Here is a 22,949-nt window from a genome sequence, read left to right on the forward strand (position 1 = left end):
CTTACAGAACCAGTTATTTTGAGAGAGTCTCACTGAATCTAGAGCTTGTCAATTGGCTGGACTAGCTGGCAGGCGAGCTCCAGGGATCTGCCTGCCTACTCCCGGCAATGCCCCAGGTGTGGGGGTATAGAGGCATGCTGCCAAGCCTGGCTGTTAGGTAGGTACTGGGGATTCAGAGGCAGGTTCCTCATGCCTGTGCAGCAGGCCAGTTTCCCAGTCATCTTCCCAGCCTACTAGCTTACAAACACATTACTAGTCAGAAACATTTCAAATACAAAGGTGTTTTTGTTCTACTTTTTCTAAATTCAATTACAAGCCAATGTTTATCTATTAATCTCTGAAGGCACTGCTTGACAGCACAGCAGAGCCAGCATCTAACTGAGTATTTGCATAGTAAGGATTTACTGAATGAATGAACGAGAAATATGTATTTAAGGGAACCGGTGTGATAACAGTTACTTAACAAGCACATTTAAACACTTGGCATAAAGAAAACATTGTTTGGGGTGTTAGAGAATCACTAAAAGTAGAAGACACTGTTCTTATTCATGACTTGACACACAGTGTGCTGTTTGCACTCAGAAGCTCTTAAAGTGACATGCAAACACTTGTCAACGTACAATACACAATGGTTCAGTTTGTTGCTATAGAATTCCGGCCATGCACCCAAACTAAGAAATACTAGCAACTGCATTAAATCCTTCCAGGGCTTTCGGAGCCAGGAGAAAATGAAAAGTATAATTTCCCATCTTTTCTGGCATTAACTTCTAATTATAAAAGGTGAATTTTCACAGCGCAAAGTCATTTTTGAACAGGTATTCAAAGGTGCAGATTTTGAAACTTTACCCTTTTTGTGTGCATGCAAGTGCCACAGTATACACACGGAGCCCTGAGGACAGCTTTGTGGAATTGGTTCTCCCCTTTAAATTCAGGATGGCAGACTTGGGTGGCAAATGCTGTCCAGCTGAACCATCGCCCCAGCCCCCAACCAGCTGTTTTCAATAGAAATAAACAAACCAAATGACAAATTAATTCATATGCTTTTACAGAGAAAATTTGACTTTATTTACTGCTTTACAAATTTTTCTCACAGAAAAACTATTTTAAATAAAACATAACAATTTCATACTCATGTTTATAAACAACAGGGGATAACATCGGAAGGCCTCTTTCAGGTTGGTAGATCACATGACTATGAAATACAGAACGTTCAAGGAAATGGAGTGGAAAAAAAATACAGAAAAGGGAAATATAGCGACATGCTCCCTTAGACACAGACAACACAGACCTGAGACAGATAATATAACGCAGGAAAGAGACGTATTTAGCCAAGTCTTTGTTCCCTAGAGCTGATATTTGTGTCTGAATGGTCTTGGACTCAATGCACTTAAGGTAAATACTGGATTGCCTTTAAAGTTAGCCAGAAGCCCGTTTTGATTTTTAGCTTGAGTTGAATAAAGCTTTTTCCTAACATGTAGTGTGTGCATCTGAAATGTGTGTGTAGGACACAGGACAAGCCTCAGGACTCCATCCTCTCCTTCCAGCCAGTAACCTCTGGGCATTGACCACAGGTCCTCTGGATTGCCTTCTCCCTGGCCCCGGACTCAAAGTTTGAGCAACAAAAAAACCTAGTGTTAAAGTTCATCTTCTGAATCTTGGTCACTGATCTTCTGAGGTTGTCTCTTAATATTGATTATTAAATCAATGGTTAGTATTTTCGTCAAACACTGAAGAACTGAAGTTAGTAACTGGTACTTACCAGCTACTGGCTCCAAGCCTGAATGACCACTTACCATGGGCTGATTGGTTTGCAGTGCATGCAGAGATCGCATATACAGGTGTGGAAAGCTGTCCTTTCCTTTCTTAGACTTGTAAAGGATTTTTGGGATGCCTAAAAGTGCATTAGCTATTAACACACTGACCAGGGCTTCACCTGACTGCCGGCATTGTTTGGCATAGTTGAGAAGATAGTAATGCAGCAAGATCTCAAAATTACCACCCACTGGCAGAACACAGCCTGCTGGGATAGTTGATGAACAATAACCCTGGGAGGTACAAGTGTCAAGTGACTTGTATATCACTGGCAACGTGTACCCTTTTCCAGGATTATTTGTGACCTGTACATTTTCAGAAGAAGTGTCTGTTCTAGTGTCTTCTGCTGTAGGATTTCCAGTGGAATTATTCTCAGTTAACAGTTCAGAGTCATCAATTACCCAGTTTTTTTCTGGAGACAAGCACTTCCGTGTTTCATCTCTTTGAGATGTATCTACTGGCGTCTCCTTGTGTGCCGACCATGGCATATGTGTTTTTAATTCTGTATCCGAAGCCACCAAATTTGAATATACTTTTAAATATGTCTGAGTGTTTTCCAATTTATTTTGGCTTTTTACTCTTGTGTCCTGATACTTACCATTACTTTCTCTGCTATTGCTATAAGTAAGAGGACTTGGGTCACTCTGGTCTTTGGTTTGTATAATGTAATTTAGATCCAGGTCAGAAAATAACTGCCGAAGCATCTTAAACGCTCCATGAAAAGCACTCTCGTGTTGTTGAACAAGACCCAAAACTGGCCCACAAAGGATCATACAGTGAGGTATAAACTCACATGTGCTAACCAAGCCAAGATGAACATACCTTTTGGATCTAAGGATAAGGGGCTTACAAAATTTCACCAAAGTAGTATCGAAAATTTCACACTGTGAGGTGACCTGTGATAGAGCACATGGAAGGAGACCAGTGATCCTCTGGACAAGAGAAACCTCTTCAGATGACAAGCACTCCACCACCGATATGCTATTTAATCTTGCACAGTAAATCACCAGGTCTGGTTGCTTCACACTGGACAGGAGCAGTTTTATATTCTGACTATGCAAATGGCTCATTACTGCTTTCGTCCTTTCCATGATCCAACACTGAGATGCCTGAAACTGTGCTTCTGAATTTAGAATAAACTCTGATCCGGATGATGAGAACAGAGGCTGGAGGATTTCTGTTACCAACACCATCCTCATATCACCATCTGCTGGGCAATACACAGAAAAGTCTCGGTGCAGCACAAGGCCATCCACAATTCTAGAATCTGAAACAGGGAGGCCTGTCACACCGATACTCAACTCAACAAAACAGTTGTCCACCAGCTCAAATACTTCAATCCCCCTTTTACAAGCCATACACTTGAAAACGTAGTCACACATCAACTGTGAAATAAATCTGCGATTGTTTCTTCCCACTCTTCCACAAAAGTATGCCTCCAGGAGTGACTCTAAAGAGTGCCTGCACAGTGTTCTTCCTTTAGCAGAAGAAGAAAAGACAGACAAATAGTGCCTGCTTAAGTACTGGTCCACAATACAATCTAGTATTTGTGTCTGAAATGTCAATAGAGCCTGAGAAACAGATTTCCACTGACAACAGTTTCTCCAGTGCCTTTCATGGGTCTGAATATTTGCAGAAGTGAATGAATCTTTTTGTTTTTCTCTGGTTGCATGAAGTCCTCTGAGCAAATGGCAAAGAAAAATAATAAATGTTTTAGCACCATCTCCTGTTTTTTTAAGGTGACTGGAAACACACGCCACTATCACCCTGTATAGGGAGGAGGGAAAAAAAGTAACTCAGATTTTCTACATTGGCGCCATGTTAAACTCATGCTTTCATTGCTACAGACATAAAGACTATCGTCTTTTTGACACACAGACTTATCTTGACTTTTTACTTTTCTATACTACTTTGTTCTATTCTGAGATCCCGGGGGTGGGAAAAGAGAACTGTTCTAGGTAGTTGATGAGGTTTGGGACCCAGGACTAGTCGTTTGGGCGGCGCTCTAACCTGATGTCTACACTGGTCTTACAAGATGGTTTTATTCCAGGTCCACGGCCTCAGGACCGGATGGGAGGCGGAGGGAGCCTGCGGGCCTGGCGGACGGCAGGTGGCGCGAGGTACCTGGCTAAGGGATGCTCTAAGTGCAGCGCCTCCAGGAGGCGGCCTCCATCCCGGCTGAGCAGCACCTCGCCGGTGGCCTTCGTACACAACACTTGCCCGCCCTCGGGCCCCACGCAGCGGCTGGCGATGGTTTCCAGCGCCTCGGCCACCCGCAGCACCGCGGTCACGGACCCCAGGGACGCCATGGACCCGGGAGCCTGGCAACCGCTCCTGCCACACAGAGGGCGAGAGACCAGGACCGCCGGAGGACGGAAACGGAAGAGGCGGGGAAGAAGCCGGAAGTGCAGCAGGACGGCTGGCGTGGATTGGCCATTGCCTCGCGCGGCGGGCGGGCGAGCCCCGGGGCTCTGCAGTGGGGTGGAGCCCGCCGGGCGGGGGCGGAGACTGCAGGCGTCCCTGGCCACGCCCCCTAGGTCTGCACCGGGAAAGGCTGGGACCAAGGGACGTGCGTGCTTTCCAGTCCTACTCCTGCAGGGCCCAGCTCAACTGCTCTCCTTAACTTCATGCAGATGGTTTTAGGATACAGGACGGACGCGGAGACCTTGGCCACCGCCATTTTTAGGCTGACTTCCGCTGGGGTGTGCTATCTTTCCTGCGTTCTGCTATCTGAGAAACCCAACTAGTTTGACCACTCCAGCAGAAATGGATGTTTGCCCTTTATTCACACCGATGATTAATAATACGATCCAACACACATTAACCTCGCGTATTGGATACAACCCCCAAACAGAAATGTTCCCTATTAAAACACAGGCTTCAGGGAAAGCATGGGCTCTGAATTCATAGCTGAGGTGGTTCTTCCAGTCAATCATCCGTGACATTCAGCAAATAACTTATGTGGTCCCTGCTTTCCTCATTTAAAAAAAAAAAAAAAATGGAGATTATACACTGAAAAAAAGTTCCACACTAGAAAATACTTTGTACAGTTTCTAACACGGAGCAAGTAGAGTGAAGTATTTGTTACAACATTCTTATGGCGGATCATAACTCTTGGGCTGTTATATCCGTAAGAATGCAGATCAAACACGTCAGTATTAGCAAAAAAGTGATCTTGTAGATACACACTGATGTTTAACACTGAGGATTTTTCCTAATCCATATTCCCATGCAAGACAGAACATTGTAGGTTCTCCTGTTATTTCTAGAAGTAGCAAATGGATTCTGAGGGGTAAACTAGGATGGGGAGAAAGGAGGAGGAAATCAGGAGTAAAACTGTCCTGGAGCTTATTTGAGGTTTACTCAGTATGGACTCCTCACTAACAGGTAACTAGAGGGGACAACATTTAAATGTTCAATGGTACTGCTTTTTTTCCTGGTTGTATTTATCACTTGTCATTATCGTAATATAGACTTAAGTAGTGGGTTATTTCAAACATTTAAATACACAGTGCACACTTGAGTGCACTGTGTAGACATGATTCAAAACGTTTTTTAGCTTTTCAGAAAGATTATGTTTTCATTCTTACTGTTTAGTTCTTGAGGTCATCTAGAAACTCTGAGCCTCATTTTTAATGTATGAAATATGTATAATTTCCACTTATCTAGAAAAACATACATTAGGGATTAGGTTAAATCCCTGTCAAGCCTGTCCCTTTTGCATACACACCCCCAAACAAAGCAAAATGAGAGAAGATTAATTTAGTTACTACATTATATCAGGAGTCATTGGATCAGATTGCTTTTAAAAAAAGTTTATTTAGAGTACCTACTTGTAGAAGTTAACATAATTTTACAGATCATTAGAAAAATTCTTTTCTCTCTGCAAACATGACAGGTTAGGAATAATAGATTAGAAATGTATACATTACAAAACCGCCTGTGACTATCTATACATTTACTGTGCACCTTAAGAGAATTGAACTGAAACTGCAGGTAACAACACACTCATAGCCTATCATACAAAACTGACCAGTGGTAGTGCTTGACTTCATAAACAGCCATTAACTGATGTATTTAAAATTAAATGTGTATTTAACATGCCAAAAGGTGAATATAAACCCAACTGAAGGTCTGTGGCTCATCATTCAAATGTTTCATGGCAATTTTTTTCAAATAAAGAATTTCAATATTACGGTAGTAAAATAACTTTCATGATAAATGAAGAGGCTAATTTCTCTAAATACTTCATAAAGTATAAACACATTCATTTTTGTCAAGGTTTTCCTGTGGCTCTCACTAAGTATGTTAATCTTATTAATAGACCCTGGTCCTGTACAATTTTAACAGTCCATCTTCAATTAAAAATTGTAACAAAATAGTATTGTAATTGTAACAAAAAGTGGATATACTAAACCCACAAAGTACGTAACAAAATGAAACCAACTTATGCAGCGGTGGCAGGTTTACATTTTAAAGAATCTCTTTATACAGGTAGTCAAATAACGAAGAGGCTGAAATGTAAACTCATTGAATTATGGGAGGTTCCCCCCTATAGGTCAAATTGGAAAGTTTGATATAAACATGAATATTTTATTTATATTTAACATAATTCAAAGTAACCTGTAGGCTCATGTATGGCTCATCTTATGCCATCATCCCTGTACATAAGACAAAAACGCAAAACAAAACTATTTACTGCTGACTAGAAATGCTAAACACCGGAAAAAGATGGAATTTTATACATTTGTTTTTTAAAATTTTGATGAAGATATTCTTCAAAAAGTTAAAACTGCCTTCCACAAAGTTCTGTGAATATGGCACGCGTTGACACCCAAAACAGTGTGAATTCCATCAAAAAGGCACTGTTTACAATACTCAGAATTAAGTTTACTTTGATGATGTCTGAGTAAGAATATATTTGAAATCGGTAACTAGACAAACCCTTATAAAAGTACAGCATGACTGTTTACATCGTCTTCAGCTATAGAAAAGGAAATAAAGTGACACAGAGAAATGACCTTTTGTGACAAATAAGCCCACGAATACTTGGAACACACTATAATTTTGTAACACGAAATAATAAAAGTATCTCCTTAAAGGCACAAAAGCATGAAATAGGAAATGAGGATTGTATCTTACGAGGCCAACTGTTCAATGGAATGCAGCTGTCAACTGAGCTGTGACAGAGATGACCACTGTACCTTTCTAAGTCATACACACACCAAAAAAAGCAGCAATAAGAACTACTGGTTAAATGTCTACTGCTGCAGCACACTAACATCTCATATGCCTGTGACTGTATTTCCTAACCAGCAACATCTCTCTAAACGGGGGACAACTAAAGACATTTAACAACTGAAAGATGAACATGTCAATAATTATTACTACTCATCTAAATTTTCATGTGAGAAAACAAGGTTTTAGATAAATGAAGAAAACTGGTCATAGTGTCACAACTGCATGGAGTTTTCAGACAGTTTGCAAGAGTGACTCACACACATTATGAAGCCATTTCTGAAGAAAGATAACCCTCAGATCAGAATGTTCAAAGTCAGGTCACACAGTCTGGCTAGACTCAAGGTCAACTCTACACTGTTCAAAGGACTTCTAGAAGAATCCACCAGTTCCTGAGTTTTGTATTCAGTTCACAGAAAGAAACTCCTACAACTAAAAGCATCAGAGAAACATTTGATTGAACATTAGCTTTCAGTGTGTAAGAAACAGTCACCCTGTTCATTAGCTTCTGACTCCTTGGGCAAGGACCCATTAACATTAGCTCTGAAGTGAAATTAAAAAACAAAACAACTACCTTTCCAGTCTCAGATACCAATACAAATAAAGCACTGTTCAGACCACATGTGACAATACAAAGGAGTAAGACAGAGCCCTAAGGCAGGTCACCAACAATTGAATATTTCAGGGTTTAACGATGAAACAACTTTTAGTGATCAACCAATTAAGTTATATATAATATAAATTAATACTAATTTAAAATCATATAAAGATCAAGTTGTACAATATTTACAAAATATCACATCAATGAATAGGCAGTTGAGCAAAATATTGGTAGTAGAATATGAAATACAAAAAATATATTGACAAATATGAAATATAACCCCAAACTCCATAATAATGAAATACTGGAGACAGGTACACCTTGCTTATGCTGTTTAAAAGTTTAAAATATTTTCCTATGAAGTACAGCCCTATTTTGCTAACACCGACCGGGTGGGAAATGGCTTTTTGTGGGACCCGAAGGTACTGGAGATAGTTATAAGCAGCTGCAGCAATGAAGCAGTCAACTCTTGGCTTTGCAGTCCTCACACAGAGCTGACTGCAGCTCCATCTCAGCTGACTGACTTGCACCTCAGCCTCTCCTTAGCTGAGGGCAGGTGGAGCCAGACCAACAGCTCTTTCTGAATTTTTTACTGTATAAACTTTCTATAACCTGTAGTTTGGAGGAATCTAAATTTTATGACATGTTCCAAAACTTAATTAACCTTTTAAAGAAGTGTTTTTTGACAATAATAAAAAGTCAAAACATTAAACTGAAGAAATAGGCAAAAACCTTTAGTAACAAAACCTGCCTGAGCCTGGACAAAAGGACTTGTACAGAACTGTGGCTGGAAACAGGACGATGGAAAGAGATGATAAACTTCCTAACTTCATATTCTCAAATGCTCAACTTATTGCACATTTAAGCAAGTTGATTTTAATGTTCTTAAAATAAAGGCCACTGCAGTCTTTTCTTACTGCCTTTTTTTTTTTTTTTTTTGCTTCTAAAGTAAAATATTAGAATTTTTCTCTTCTATTTACTCACTGAGCACTCCAGTGTCAAAATGAATGCTAAGATGTTTTCCATAAAGAAACACCAAATGATCAGGATTTCACATACCCTATAAACACTAACATCTGGACGACATCTGGACGATGTCCTAGACTAGCTGACTTAACAAAACCAGGAAAGGATGGCAAACAAATTTGACCATTTGTCAGCAAGTGCTTAAGGTGGGACTGTAACACACAGATCCATGTAGCTACAGACCAGTCTTTAATATTGATATATATATATATATAACTACGGATATACCTACATCTGTAACATTAAGTTCTAGGGGTTAGAAAATCTTGTGTAAACTATTAAAAACTTTCTACTTGTTCCTCACAATATATTAATTCTGACCACTCACACTTTTTTCTTGGTGTTTCTAAGACAACTGAGCTAGATACCTTGGAGATGGTTTTAACAGTATAATGTATTGACTTAGTCATAATATATCTATTATCTATCATTTCTCCACTGTAATTCCTTAATAAAGGTTGTATGCCAGTCTTCTGAAGAAAATAGTTGACTATACATATATTTATAAGATTGATGGCATTTCTGTTATGAACAATGGTATCAGAATATTTCCTAACATACGGCAGAACACAGAAACTACTGTCAGTTAAGAGTTCTTGTGTACACATGTGGATTTATTATACTCACATGTAGGCACAGTCTCACACAAGTGTTCTGGCACTTAACACATAGCCAATTTTAACAACCAAACAGAACAGCTCTTGTTTCTGCTTAAGGATAGAGACGTGAAAAGTAGCAGACACTTCTACATTTATCTCCTAGTTTTGTTTGTTGGATTTAGAAAGATTGTGATGCTTTAATACAGAGCAAACCAATTTGAACACTGGTCCCAGGCCAAATCTGATCTTTCCAGTTCAGTGATTCAACTGTTGAGAACTTCTACTTAAACATGAAGTTTATTATGACTTGAAGCAAAATCAGAAGGAAAATGACGAAGTAGTCTTTTTGTTGCAGAAAATAATCTGTAGCCGGTGTACTTGAAAGTAAATGATTTCGAAGAGCCATAATGTTTCTACAAAATAAACAACAAACTTGATAATTATTTTTCAGAAATGTTAGTACAAAACATCATTATTATAATTATTATATTGTCACAAAGTGTCTAATTATATTACCTCAAGTAACTAGCTCAATCAATTACTACTCTAACCAAGATCTGAGATGCCAGAATTCAGGCTAATGTGCTTTTAAGTACACTGTATTTACTTTACAGCATATTAAAGAGAATCATCACAGTTTAATAATACAAAAATATATTATCATCTTTGCTACCACAGTAGTTTTAAGAAAGGTATTTGCTCTTTAGTTGACTAAGTTTCTTTTATCTTTAATTGAGAGACAGGAGTGGAGTAAAAATTCCAAAAGGAAAAAATGCAACAGAATTCCTAACAACCTCAAATTGAAGAATACTCAATAGCCTTCTTATGCTACAAAAAAAAAAAAAAAAATGTGAATTTAGTCTCTTCATGACATCTTAAATGTTTTTGGCTAAAAGCAACTCATGAGTCAATCACCGTTACTTTTTTTTTGGAATTGTGCTATGAAAAACAGGCGGCAAACACAACCAAGTAGGTTTACACATATACTGAAATTATATAATGTGGACACCAATTTAAGGCCTGATTAAGGTCTGATGATACCCAAGAGGTCATGCTGTCTGCTCTGAAGGAGCTCACGGTCCAGAGGGGCCAACAGCACACCTAAGAGCAACTCTGCAGGGTGCTCCAAAGGAGGCCGGAGGGAACGTCAGGCCAGCTCCTGTAGAGGGCAGGCAGGGTAAACGGTCACATGGCTGCAAGAAGGTGACATGTGAAAGCAACCTAAGGGATATGCAGAAATGTTCTTTTCTGTCTCTTTTTGAGACAGTGTGTCTCCCTCCCGTCCCAATCCCCTGCAATACTCTACCTAGAGCAGGCTAGAGATTTGCCTGTCTCTGCCCCCTGAGTGCTGTGACTGAGGGTGTGCACCTTCACCCCTGGCCTGTCTCTGCCTCCTGAGTGCTGTGACTGAGGGTGTGCACCTTCACCCCTGGCCTGTCTCTGCCTCCTGAGTGCTGTGACTGAGGGTGTGCACCTTCACCCCTGGCCTGTCTCTGCCTCCTGAGTGCTGTGACTGAGGGTGTGCACCATCACCCCTGGCCTGTCTCTGCCTCCTGAGCGCTGTGACTGAGGGTGTGCACCATCACAGGTGCTGGCCAGAGCTTTTCTTGATGAATAAAGGAAAGAAGGGCAATCTGAGAAGCCAACTGCAGTATGGGCAATGGTCCAAACATGAGCATGCGCACACGGCATGGTAGACATGAGAAGCTTCATACGACAGAAGCACGGGACAGGACACGTCCAGGGAACAGCAAAGAGGCTGGAGATAAAACTGCAGCTCCAAGAAGAGAGAAAGACTGTTCGTGTTTAATTACCCCGAACTTACATCCAGCACTGAGTGATGCATGCATAAAAAGCAGGAAGGCTTAATAGTAAACATTTTTAAAGCTCATGTAGCGCTATTCTCAGTAATGAAACAGGAAAGGAAACACCTTTCCTCTAGGACCCTCTGTTAAGTGTTAATAACTGTTAGGTGCTAAATCATCAAGTAGTGTGTGTGTGTGTGTGTGTGTGTGTGTGTGTGTGTGTGTGTGTGTCCTGGTCTCAGAGCAGTGACTATTTACCCACTGCTAAGCAAGTATTTCAGTTATGTTAAGAAGTGATACATTACAATTACATCTTAGCCATACACAAAGGGGACCGCAGGAACAAGCAAGTCTGTCAGCTTTCTCAGAAACAACCCTACCTCCTACTACTTCAGTGTGGGAGGAATTGTAAGCTTCAGACTTCAGGCACCAGAGGCCAGGGCTCTGTTTTTAAACCTTAGCCGTGTCATACAATGGAAAGTTTGCATGATTTCCCTTAACAGTGTCTTTACTCCTCTGGACACAAACAACTGGTCTCTGTCAGAATATATTACCTTTTAATCTCTTCCTGGGTTTGTTTTATAGATTCAATGGAACTCTGAATGTCTCCCAGGTCTATCCCCTTCTTTCTTCGTGTACTCGGTTTTACAGATTGAGCTAAAAGACATTTAGAATGAAGTTGTAGTCACAATCTATAGCTGAATTTAATGACTTGTATAATAAAAATTTTTCTACACATTGGTTTGAATGGCCTACAGATTAACAAAATAAATATTCTGCATTTTTAAAGTCTCAAACATATCAAACCAAAACTGGAACACTGCATAGAGTAGTTACAAATTACTTGTGGAATCAGTTTTATTTTTTAAATTCATTAAAACAGGCACAAAGAATTCATTTAAAATCTGTATTAATTTTGGGAAAATAAAAGTCTCTTCTCCCCCTAGCCGCTGGCACAGATCTGAAGAACTCAGCTCTGTGAGCACCTTTTAACTCGTGCTACTGTTAACTTCATTCCCTTTCCAACTGTGCTCAGATCTCTCTCTCCAGGTTTCTCTTCTTCAACTAAGGTTAATAGGCTTGCCCCAAGTCCACACAGCTGTAAGGCATCAAATGGTCAATAAACAGCAGCAGACACATTACAGGAAATACAGGGTATTGAAAAGAAAGCCAATGAAAGAACTAAAAATATCTCTACATGAGGTACCACTCCACATACCTATCCTATGAGCTCTGTGACCTTGTGCAGGCTAATGAGTTCTAAGGTTCACAGTCCTGTTGGGTCTCCTCTGTTGTAAAATAACAGTAACACTGTAGCATTCTCTTTCTGCTATCACCCACATCCCTGTACTGCCAGCTTAGTTCAGGATGCTATCCCAGGTATGTCCCAGGCCTGGGGTAGCAAGTCACTGGACAGCCTAGTAACTCATCAGGGATCGTCCAAGAACCTTCCCCAACCCAGACTGAGCCCCTTTCTTGTAAGCCCGTCATCACTTATCATCTGTGTCCTTATATTTACTATTTATTACTCTAGTGTTGCCTCTGTAGGTAAATTAGGCTCTCTAGTTTAGTGTAAACTCATAGACATGAGTTTAAGCAGATTTTTAAAAATTACTTTTTCAGTTTCCTACAGTGTCTAAGACATTACCTTAATCCCTTCTTAATTGTATCTCAATATAGTTTGAGACAGTTCACACAGTATCTGACTTGGTCAAGACACTATTTAATCTAGTAGTTCATGAGTTTACATATTTATATTCTCACTTGTCTGCATCTTCCAAACACTACTAGTTAATTTAGGAATGAGAAACTCTTTTGAAACACGAACTGACTCAAAACTTCAAATCTGCTTCTTGAATTTAATCAACAGGGTTTCACGGAAAAGCCAAAGGGTTGCTACTGCAGCGTTTTTTTCTCTGCATCCCGCCCTTCTTCATTCCCACGCCTTTATCTCAGGGTCAGCTCATCTAGAGTCCGAAACAGCATCACACCCACCTCCTGTCTCCATACAAACGCTCACATTCTTGAGCTAATCTGAAAACCACTTACATATACCTAACAGCACAGTAAAAGATTTCTTTAAAATGTGCTCCCAGTCAACAGTCTGTGTGTGATAAATATCTTTACCTTCACTTCCAGATGAGTCCTGGAGATCGGGCTCGGGGGAAGAATAGCCTTTCGCCACTTTCTTCGGTTGCCTTGTTGGTTTATGCTTCATTTTTGGAACACTAACCTGAAATAAATCTTATTACTATTAGGTGAGTTTGCACTATATCCTGTAACTAAACCACCTGTACAACTTTCAAAACCACTGATGGATGTGATGCTTGGTAATCAAAGCACAATCTAACGAAATTTAACAAGTAAGACACACTGCACTTAGCATTCCACTGTCTTAGTGGATTTTAACTGGTCACAGAGACTAAAAAGAAGAAATATATGAAGTAATTTCTCTCCCATTCCTGACTGGTATACAGACTTCATACATACAGATGTATGAAGACTCACTGTGATCCGTAGTCTATTTAGAAGGAAGTGCACGTCTCATGTGTCTCCACCATATCAGTGGGACATAATTTAAAAACATTTTACACCCCAATCTCAGCAGAGGCAGAGGCAAGTGAGTTTCTGCATTTGAGAACAGCATGGCCTACACAGTGAGATCCAGGCTAACCAGAATTACATAGTGAGACCTTGTCAGAAAAAAATAAATCCAAACAAAAGTTTTGCAATTTAAAATTGTGATAGCACGTATATATGATAGAGTTCTGCCATTTCAAAAACTACTACATACAACCTGCCAGCAGTAATCATCTCAATGTTGACTATAGCCATCTTCAAGATTCTGTAACTGCTCACCCTCTTCTTCCTCAGGTCGCTGGGAGCCTGTAATCTACTTTCTGACTCTGGGAATTTGCCTGCTTGGAAACTGTAGAACATTTGTCCTTCAGAGTTTGTCCGTGTGGAAGCATGGGGTGGAGTATTTCATAACATGTTTATTTTATTAACATCCCCTTCTATGGACAGACTGCTTTGTTTATGCACCTATCTGCCAAAGGATCCTGCCCTGCTGCTCTCTCCCGGCCACTGTGAATATCCTGCAATGAATACTGTCACATCGTATTTCCACTTCTGATTTTCACCTCTTTTAGAGCAGAAGAGCTGGGTCACGTGGTCATTTTGTGTTCTATACTCTCTTAGGACCTTCTAAACCGTGTCCCGTACCCCCCCGCCACCCCCCCCCCCCCCCCCCCGGCTGCAGTTTTACATGCCCATCAACAACGCACTGGGCTCTGGTTTCCCCGATCTTCACCAAGACTTTATTTCTTATTTTAATTTTTTATCACAAATTAAGTGGGAAGAGACAAACTAATTGTGATTTTGAGTTGCAGTTCATATACTAATATTAACATTTTTATGTGGTTTTGGCCATTTGTGTATCTTCTTTGGAGAAATGTTTAATCTAGTCATTTGCCTTTTTTTTAAAAACCAGGATGTCTTTCATTAAGTCAGGGATTCTTTAAATATTTTGGATATTTAAATGTTGTTAGATAAATGATTAGCAAATAGTTTCTTTCATTCTGTAACTTGTCTTTCTGCCTTCTTCATGGCATCATCTGATGTTTAAAAACGTTTAAGTAAGATTTACTTATTTGTTTGTTTATTTGTGTGTGGGTGCTTTCCTGAAACTATATATGGACCACACGTGTGCCTGGTGCTGGCAGAGGCCACATGGGAGCATGAGAGCCCCTGAAGTGGGAGTTATGGACAACTGAGAGTTGGTCCTCTACAAGAGCAGCAAGTGTTTTTAACTGCTGAGCCAGCTCTCGATCGCCCATAGTTTAACTTTCTGGTTGCTATTGCTATTAGTGCTTTTAGTGTCTTACTAAGAATCTATTTCCAAAGACAAGGTCATGATGACTTACACTGTTTTCTAAGAATTTTATAGTCTTACCTCTCATTTTATATATAGATCCATTCTAAGTTACTTTCTGTACAGTAGAAGTCAGGTGGCTATGGCTCGGTACCATTTGTTCAAGAGACTAATATTTTTCCAAGGAGTGGGAGAAATAATTGTCTACAATAATTTTCAAACTTTTTTTGAAAACTTATTTTATGTGTATGAGTGTTTACTTGAGGGTGTCTCCACACATACATGCAATACCTGAGGCAGCCAGAACAGAGTGCAGAGCCCTGGAACTAGAATTGTAGATGGTTGGAGCAGCCAGCTGGGTGCTTGGAATGGAACCCAGGTCTTCTGGGAAAATACTAAATGTTCTTAACTACTGAGCCATTTGTCCAGCCCCTCACACATAACTTTTATGGGTTTAAACTGGACTCATTTTATGCTACTGGCCTATATATGAAGCCTGTCTTTATATCAAAATGACTGCTTTGATTACTGTGACTTTGGGATAAACTTTGATGTGGAAAATATGTCTTACAACTTTGCTCTAAAACAAACAAACAGAGATTGTTTTATCTATGCAGGGACCCTCACAATTCCATATGAATTTGGGGATCAGCTCTTCCACTTCTACAGATGGTTTTGGGGTAGCACTATTTTGGGGCACCAACATGAACTCTTCTAGCCTAAGAAAACAGGCAATCTTTTCACTTATTCCTGTCTTACTGAAGTTCGTTAGCAATGCTTTACAGTGTTCACTGCACAAGCCTTCCACATCTTAGTTTCATTTACTGTCAGGATTTTACTCTTCTGAATGCTACTATAAACTGAACTTTTTTTTTAATTTCCTTTTGCAATTCCTCACTATACAGACACACAAATGTGTGTGTGTCCATTTTATACCCTGCAATGCTGCCAGAGTCATTCATCAGTGTTGTCTGGCATCTGGAGCCTTTAATTAAGCATGTTTCATCCATTTCTGTCCCTGATCTTGTGGACTCCATAATTCATACAACCCACCAGAGGGTGCTCCTGCAGGTCTCTAAGGGTCTGTTTACTTTTCATCCATTTGTTCCCTCTCTTTCTCATACCGGATAATTTGAATAGTTTTATCTCTTACGTAACTGATTCTGTCTTGTACCCACTTAAATCTGTTGTTAGACTCTCTAGCACAGTCTTCCCATTTCTGTACTTTTCAGCTCTCATATTTTGTATAATTTCTTGTTGCTGACACTCTCAGAAATGATTGCCTCCACATGTGCCCTCTAGGTACTCCGAGAGGTGGCGTGTGTGCACGTGCCTGCGTGTGTGCCCTCGAATGTGCATACATGTGAGCGCGTGTGAGGTCTGCTGTTCCTTCTGGCATCAGGGACTTACACTGAAACACAGACCTCACAAGACTGCAGCTGTGCTGAGGAAGAGGCGAGGCAAGGACTTCTACAATACCATGATGATGTCTTCCTGCTGCTTGGAAGCCCCTTCTGGTCGGTCCTTCACTTCCTTAACTGCTGCAAATGTTTCAATATTCGGAGAGTTCTGGTAGATTCTGCTCTTTTCTTTTCTTTTTTTGGTGTTTGGGGTGTCAAGAGCTTGAAGCTACCTGTGATGTCACTTTACTAACCTAAATTTTTAAATTTCAGATGTAAATGTCATGATACTAAAGATTTAGCAGATTTGATTCAGGTGGTGGTGGTGGCGCACGCCTTTAATCCCAGCACTTAGCAGGCAGAGGCAGGTGGATCTCTGTGAGTTTGAGGCCAGCTTGGTCTACAGAGCGAGTTCTAGGACAGGCTCCAAAGCTACACAGAGAAACCCTGTCTCGAAAAAACAAACCAAACAAAACAAAACAAGAAAAAAAAAAAGACAAAAAAGACAAAGGAAATTCATAGCCCATCAGACCTACCTACTTTTGTGTTACATACCATTGGAGTGCGATGTTTCACTTTGGTCTGGATAACACCATCCTTTTCAAATTGTATCATATCATTAAGTGGGTCCCATGGTCGGGTACTAAATAGAAAAAAGATATTGAAATAGCTACAGAACTTAATTTCATTAAGTAATTATAAAGGCTGTTCTAATCTTAAGATTTGTCTATATCTAGTCTTGTGATTCTTAGCTTATTTGGAAAACTACTATGATAGAATGTAAAGTAGTTTAAAATTCCACACTATGAAGCCAGGCATAATGGTGCATACCTTTAATCTCAGCACTGGGCACACATGGGTGGAACTCTAAGTTCGAGGCCAGCCTGGTCTCTATATAGCAAGTTCCAGAACAGCTAGAGCTACATAGTGAGACCCTGTCTCAAATAAATAAATAAAAGAATAAATAAAAAATTACACTATGGGTTGAAGAGGTAGCTTAGTGGTTAAGAGCACCTACTGCTCTTGCAGAGAACCAGAGTTCGGGTCCCAACACCCACACAGTGGATCACAACCATCCATTTCTCCAGTTCCAGGGCCTGATACCCTTTTCTGACTTTAATGGGTTCCTACACGCACATGGTATTCATAAACTCAAAAAAGCTGGCATACACACACACATAGATTTTAAAAGTCTGTAAAATAAAAGTTCACCCTAATTCCTATGTTGATAATAAATATACTCGAAATATAAAGGCAATAAATTATGCTAATATATTTTTTGAAATAAACGTTTACATTACTTACTCTGAAAACTTATAGTGCCATTCTCCTGTGAGTGGATCAAGTTCAAATAACTTACAAGCCCACTCTTCATTTTTTGTTTTCCGATCTCTGGCAGCTTGTCTTTGAGCTTCTTCCAGAACATACTTTTCTTGCGTAGCTTCTGTTTGGTCTTTGGCATTTATAGCTCTTGTTACCCGCTGCCAGAGTCTAACAGACATGTCAAAATAATATTTCAGAAAATCGATCTCTACAGATTTTAGTCTCTGTTGGGAGCAAACACTGCTCACGTGGATGTCTACCTTTGACCATGCTTATGCTCATAGGCTTAGAAATGAGTCAAACAAAGCCCAATGCCTCAAACCGGCAACCACCACTAAGTGAGGGCTAATTTCTTCTTGGCAAGAGAAATCAATTCCATGGGTTCTTAAACACAGTGAAAACTGCTGACTGAGGCTGACAGGACTATAGTGAAGAAGTCCTCAAAGTACTCTACATTTTTAAATAGTTCTTTAGATGATTCTGACGCACACTACTTAGGAGTCACAGGCCTCAGGATGATCCACTAGAGAGCTTGGCTGCATGAATTATCAGAGAACTTTGAAATTCAGTCTCTAGGAATAGTAACAGACTCTAAATGCTTCCTAGATTTCAATACACCAATACTGCTAAGAACCACTGATGTACCAAAAAACAGCATAAGAAAAATTATTTCCTCTATTAAAATTTAGCTTTTTCACCAGCTAAATGAGAGTACAACATCTGTATCTCATCCATCTGAGAGGGCAACATGTCAGAACTGAAACAGGCCTTGAAATTTGTTATACATAGGTTAATTTTCTATGTCTTCCACTTAGCTGATGAAGAAGTTTCCTTTTCTAAGTCTTATTACCTCGTCCTTAAAATATGTAGAGCTGGACTGGGTAGAGGACGCCTATGGTCCCAGTACTGGGAAGTAGAGGCAAGAGGATCAGTAATAATAGTTTAAGGTCAATCTCAGCTATACAGCAAATTCAAGGCCACTTTTCTCTGCATGAAATTCCATATTAAAAAATAAAAAGTGTTCGGTTATATACATACACCAAAAATGGCTGCATATCCCTTTGGACAGGGAGCATCGTATGGTTACATCTGAAACAGGACTTGAAAAATTGATGCATACATATTTTCCAATGCTGACAACCTGTATTTTATATAGAAAATAGTCATGTAGTCTTGATTCACAGAAGCAGGACCACAGAGTAAGGACTCCCAGGTATCAAGTGGGTAGTAAGCAATGTTTATACAGGACTCTTTGACACAAAGAGATACAAACAGCAAGTTTATCCAAAAGCGTTAGGAGTTCTAGAAAGAGTTTCATGACTTAAAAACAGAAGCAATGGCATTAACCATGGCACTGCCTACTAATTTAAGTCCTTGGAAACCAGGGCATCAAGTCGCACTACTCTTGTCTCAGAGGACAGAACAAGAGTAGCTGTTTTCTCTCCATGTCACCTTTCCACAGTGTATACCAGACCGGAAAGCAGATGCCAGGGAGAAACTGAGAACATGAATTGTTCTATAACTCTATGCAAACAGAAATCTAGAGCACTGGAGTAGAAGAGAGAAAACCAGGACATTTTAGTTTTGAGCCGCAGAGAAACAAGATGATTCGTGAAGTCTTTATGTCACCTACACCAACACAGAATGCTCTCAATCTCACAAATGACAAACTCTCTTGCTGAATTAACTCAACAGCAGATAGAGAATAGTGTGACTACACTATTATGCAATTTGAAATACTCCTTAATGTTCATAAGGTTAGCTAAAAAAGAAGAAGGCAGACTTACTTCTCTGATTCAAAATCATCCTGTTCTTCAAATTTTACCGTGTGCCTTATTAATCGCCACTGCTTAATGTCAGGTGTTGGATTCCAGAAAATCTCTGAGTTATCAGTCTTTTTGTCATTAATGAAAACTTCACTATCCTATATTGAAAGGAATTAAACATCAATATAGTTATTTCTATTTAGAAGAGGACTACAAAGTACAGCAATACACTAATAAATTCTTTCTGCTGTTAAATTTGAAAAATATTTTAAAACAAATGTAACTAGTGCGTTTCTCAAAGTCCCAAATTCTTTCCATTTGTATGAAAACAGTAGTTTAAATATGTCATTCCAATCAATTAGAAAAACTGGCTGACTACATAGAAAGCTCATGAGGTTTTAGAAGTTTCATTTAACAAATTTCAAACATGACGGGCAAAGTCTCAAGCTTCCTGTCTGAACTGTCTCAGAAGATCATGGTGTGATGCTGTGGACAAGGCAGAAAATCAAATCATTGAAAAACTTTGGAGACTTAGCATTAAAAATTGAACTCAACCTTAGACATTTGATGTTTTTAGAACATCTGTTTTTCCAGGTATGGTGGCACATGCCTTTTATCCCAGCACCCAGGAGGCAGAGGCAGATAGATCTCTGTGAGTTTGAGGCCAGCCAGGGCTGCAACATAAGAGACCCTGTCTCAAAATAAAATAAAATGACAAAGATGGCTTTATCATTGTTCCAAATAATATTCAGATAGGAAGTCAACATCTTTCAGGGACCTGGGAGAGGACTCTATGGGTAAAGCAATTGCCACCACGCTGATGACCTATTCCTGAGACCCACACAGTGAAAGGAGAACACACACACACACCTTTCTCTCCCTCTCCTCTCCTCTCCTTTCTCTCTCTCTCTCTCTCTCTCTCTCTCTCTCTCTCTCTCTCTCTCTCTCTCTCTCTCTCTCTCACACACACACACACACACATACATCACTCACACACACACACACACACACACACACACACACACACACAACACTCTCTCACACATACACACTCACAACATTCTCACTCACCCCCACCCCAACAACACACTCACACAAATTTAAAAAACATTTTGCGGAACCTACGTAGCCACTGGCTGAGTCTCTAAACCTGGCTTCCTTTTCTTCCTGTATTTGCTTACTATATGCAGAATAGCATATACTCAGTGTTTATAGTGAAAATGCATAGGAAATATACCATGATCCGTCTCAGTCGCGTAAGCTCCTTGTAAGAACGCACACAGATGTGAACCGGTTGGCAGAGATGAGGTCAAAGCCACTGACTGCTGTTATACACCACTGCACCTTCCCAACTTCCTCCAACAGAACCCGACTCTAACTGGACCAGCAGAGCTCTGTGCAGCCGGAGGCCCAGGGCTCACTGCCAACTATCTGGCCATTAGCTTCCTTCCTTTTCAAATGGGCACATCTTACGTAGGTGTCAGCAAAACAGTACAGCTAGCGAAGGTACCTGCTACCAACTCTGACGGCCTGCACCTGACTCCTGGAACTCTCACGGTAGAACGGGAGCACTGGCTCCAGTAAGCTGTCCTCTGTCTTCCACACGTGTGTCATGGCACATGCACACACACAGATTAAATAAACATATACGATGAAAAACAGGTATCTATGTACCGATTTCATCAAGTCCAACTAAGTAGTAAATGATAAATACGAGCTATATTCTTAATAATGTACACAGCAAGTACCATATGATTGCGACTTCTACTCATATAAAAGTCTTAGAAACATAAAAAATTTATAAAACAAAGTGTCATTGGCAGCAGAGCAATACCAAAATATCTGCTTTTTAAAAAACGTATTTATTTATTTATTATGCATACAGTGTTCTGTCTGCATGTCTGCCTGCATGCCAGAAGAGGGCACCACATCTCATTACGGATGGTTGTGAGCCACCTTGTGGTTGCTGGGAATTGAACTCAGGACCTCTGGAAGAGCAGCCAGTGCTCTTAACTGCTGACCCATCTCTCCAGCCCCCAAAATATCTGCTTTTAAGATGAAGTTTATTTAATGATAATTTTACAATAAAATTGTCCATTTTCTCCATCAGATAAAATTATTTTTGCAGTGCTAATATATAAAAGTACTTACCCAATGGCCTTCCAACGTAGCTAGGACTTCTTTTCCCAATTTAAGTTTCCCTGATATTTGGTTAACATAATCACTACTTCCTAGAAATGGCTTTAAAACAGAAAATATTGAGCATTTTAGCTTATATTTGCATATATTATAGATAACCAAACATCAAAGAAAAAAGAATTAAATAGTTACCATATTCTTGAAAGTAAAAACAGTGAAATCCTGACTCAAATTTAAATTAGAGACTTTTTAAAAAATTAATTTGAATTATGGCTATGAAAAATATAGCTAAAACATACTATGAAATCTAAATAATTCAGAAAGCTGACCCAGGTATAAAGACCTATGACCTGTGCAATCTGAGTGCTGTTCTTCAGGACTGAGCCCCATCAATGTGGCGACACACCAAGAAAAAGAACTCAGAAAACAGAGGGGATTTAAAAATCTGAAAACAATCCTTCAAAAACTAAAATCACAAGGAATACACGTTGGGTCCCTACACTGTCTTACTAATGTCTTTCTTTAGAGACACAGTTTTGATGCTTTGGTACTTAATGACATGAGTAACTGTTTAAGACCACTTTTATCAAGCAAAGGGCACGGCATCAGATAATACTTAAGAACGCCTTTTCACTAGAAAAGAGACTCTGGTCACTGGGATATCAACAAGGACGTAATTAGCAACACCTATCATTACAGTCCCTATTTTTATCTGAACACAACGCACTAATGATAACTGACTGGTGACAAGGCTTCAGATTTCCCTTTTGTTGAAGCAGACAGAATTTTCCAGAGATGGCTTCCCTTGAAACCCACTCACTTCCTCTCCAGCCCCCACGCTCTTCCTCAAGGAGACCTCGGCCAGCCTCCCCCCAGAAGTGCGTCACCACCCTCCTCCCGAGCCTGAGTGGGTGTAGCTCTTCAATGAAGACATAGGATGTGCTGTCATTTGGCTTCTAGGCTAGTGATGATGGGAGACAACTGAATCCTCAGCGTGCTGCCGAGATGGTGCTGCTAAAGACGACCTCCAGCTGCCTTAGAGCTGCCATGCTGGCAAGAAGCCCAGTCACGTGGAAAGGCCACACCAACAGGTCCTCACAGGAACAACAGTCCTGGCCTTTCACGCATCAGACTCATAAGTGGGCAAGTCTTTAGTGGATTCTGGTCTCAACTAAATCACTCATATTTTTCAGGATTTCCTGATGTCCAACATTTTTCAAGAGAAAAACCATCTCTAATATTCCCATACATTTTTTTGCATTAACATCTGATGAGGAGTTATTCTTAAGCATGTGAGCTAAAATAATTTTTATACAGAAATAATTTTTATACATAAATAGTAACTAATTACTTACTAATTAAAATA

The 22,949-nt window shown here is 39.9% G+C and overlaps 2 protein-coding genes across 11 annotated transcripts in view; both read right to left on the reverse strand.

The window, feature by feature from the left end:
• Positions 1-1,036: 1,036 nt before the first annotated feature.
• Bbs10 (Bardet-Biedl syndrome 10) lies at positions 1,037-4,206 on the reverse strand. Its single transcript, XM_059245282.1, has 2 exons — positions 3,937-4,206; positions 1,037-3,579 (listed from the first exon to the last, which is right to left on the reverse strand). Exons 1-2 carry the CDS (start codon positions 4,119-4,121, stop codon positions 1,635-1,637), a joined length of 2,130 nt encoding a protein of 709 aa, XP_059101265.1. The 5' UTR covers positions 4,122-4,206; the 3' UTR covers positions 1,037-1,634.
• Positions 4,207-5,606: 1,400 nt separating this feature from the next.
• Osbpl8 (oxysterol binding protein like 8) overlaps positions 5,607-22,949 on the reverse strand; it is a 137,421-nt gene continuing 120,078 nt past the window's right edge. For 7 of the 10 annotated variants that reach the window (XM_059245543.1, XM_059245548.1, XM_059245547.1 and 4 more), the window contains 7 exons: positions 21,596-21,685; positions 19,466-19,602; positions 17,661-17,846; positions 16,896-16,998; positions 13,209-13,314; positions 11,636-11,738; positions 5,607-9,689 (listed from right to left, as the gene is read on the reverse strand). In XM_059245543.1, coding sequence (XP_059101526.1) covers positions 9,557-9,689; positions 11,636-11,738; positions 13,209-13,314; positions 16,896-16,998; positions 17,661-17,846; positions 19,466-19,602; positions 21,596-21,685 — 858 coding nt within the window. In that variant the 3' untranslated portion in view covers positions 5,607-9,556. Of the gene's footprint in view, positions 9,690-11,635; positions 11,739-13,208; positions 13,315-13,940; positions 14,011-16,895; positions 16,999-17,660; positions 17,847-19,465; positions 19,603-21,595; positions 21,686-22,949 lie in introns of those variants that run through there. The other 3 variants (XM_059245546.1, XM_059245545.1, XM_059245551.1) reach the window with 2 other exon arrangements.

This window comes from Peromyscus eremicus, chromosome 18 (genome assembly GCF_949786415.1).
Source record: "Peromyscus eremicus chromosome 18, PerEre_H2_v1, whole genome shotgun sequence".
NCBI classification, from domain to species: domain Eukaryota; kingdom Metazoa; phylum Chordata; class Mammalia; order Rodentia; family Cricetidae; genus Peromyscus; species Peromyscus eremicus.

Excerpts from the sequence above, each read along its gene's own strand:
- Bbs10 (XM_059245282.1), bottom strand. The coding sequence starts at position 4,121 with ATGGCGTCCCTGGGGTCCGTGACCGCGGTGCTGCGGGTGGCCGAGGCG. Across the intron at positions 3,580-3,936 it reads TTAGAGCATCCCTTAGCCAG|GGTGATAGTGGCGTGTGTTT; the intron begins GTACCTCGCGCC and ends CTCCCTATACAG.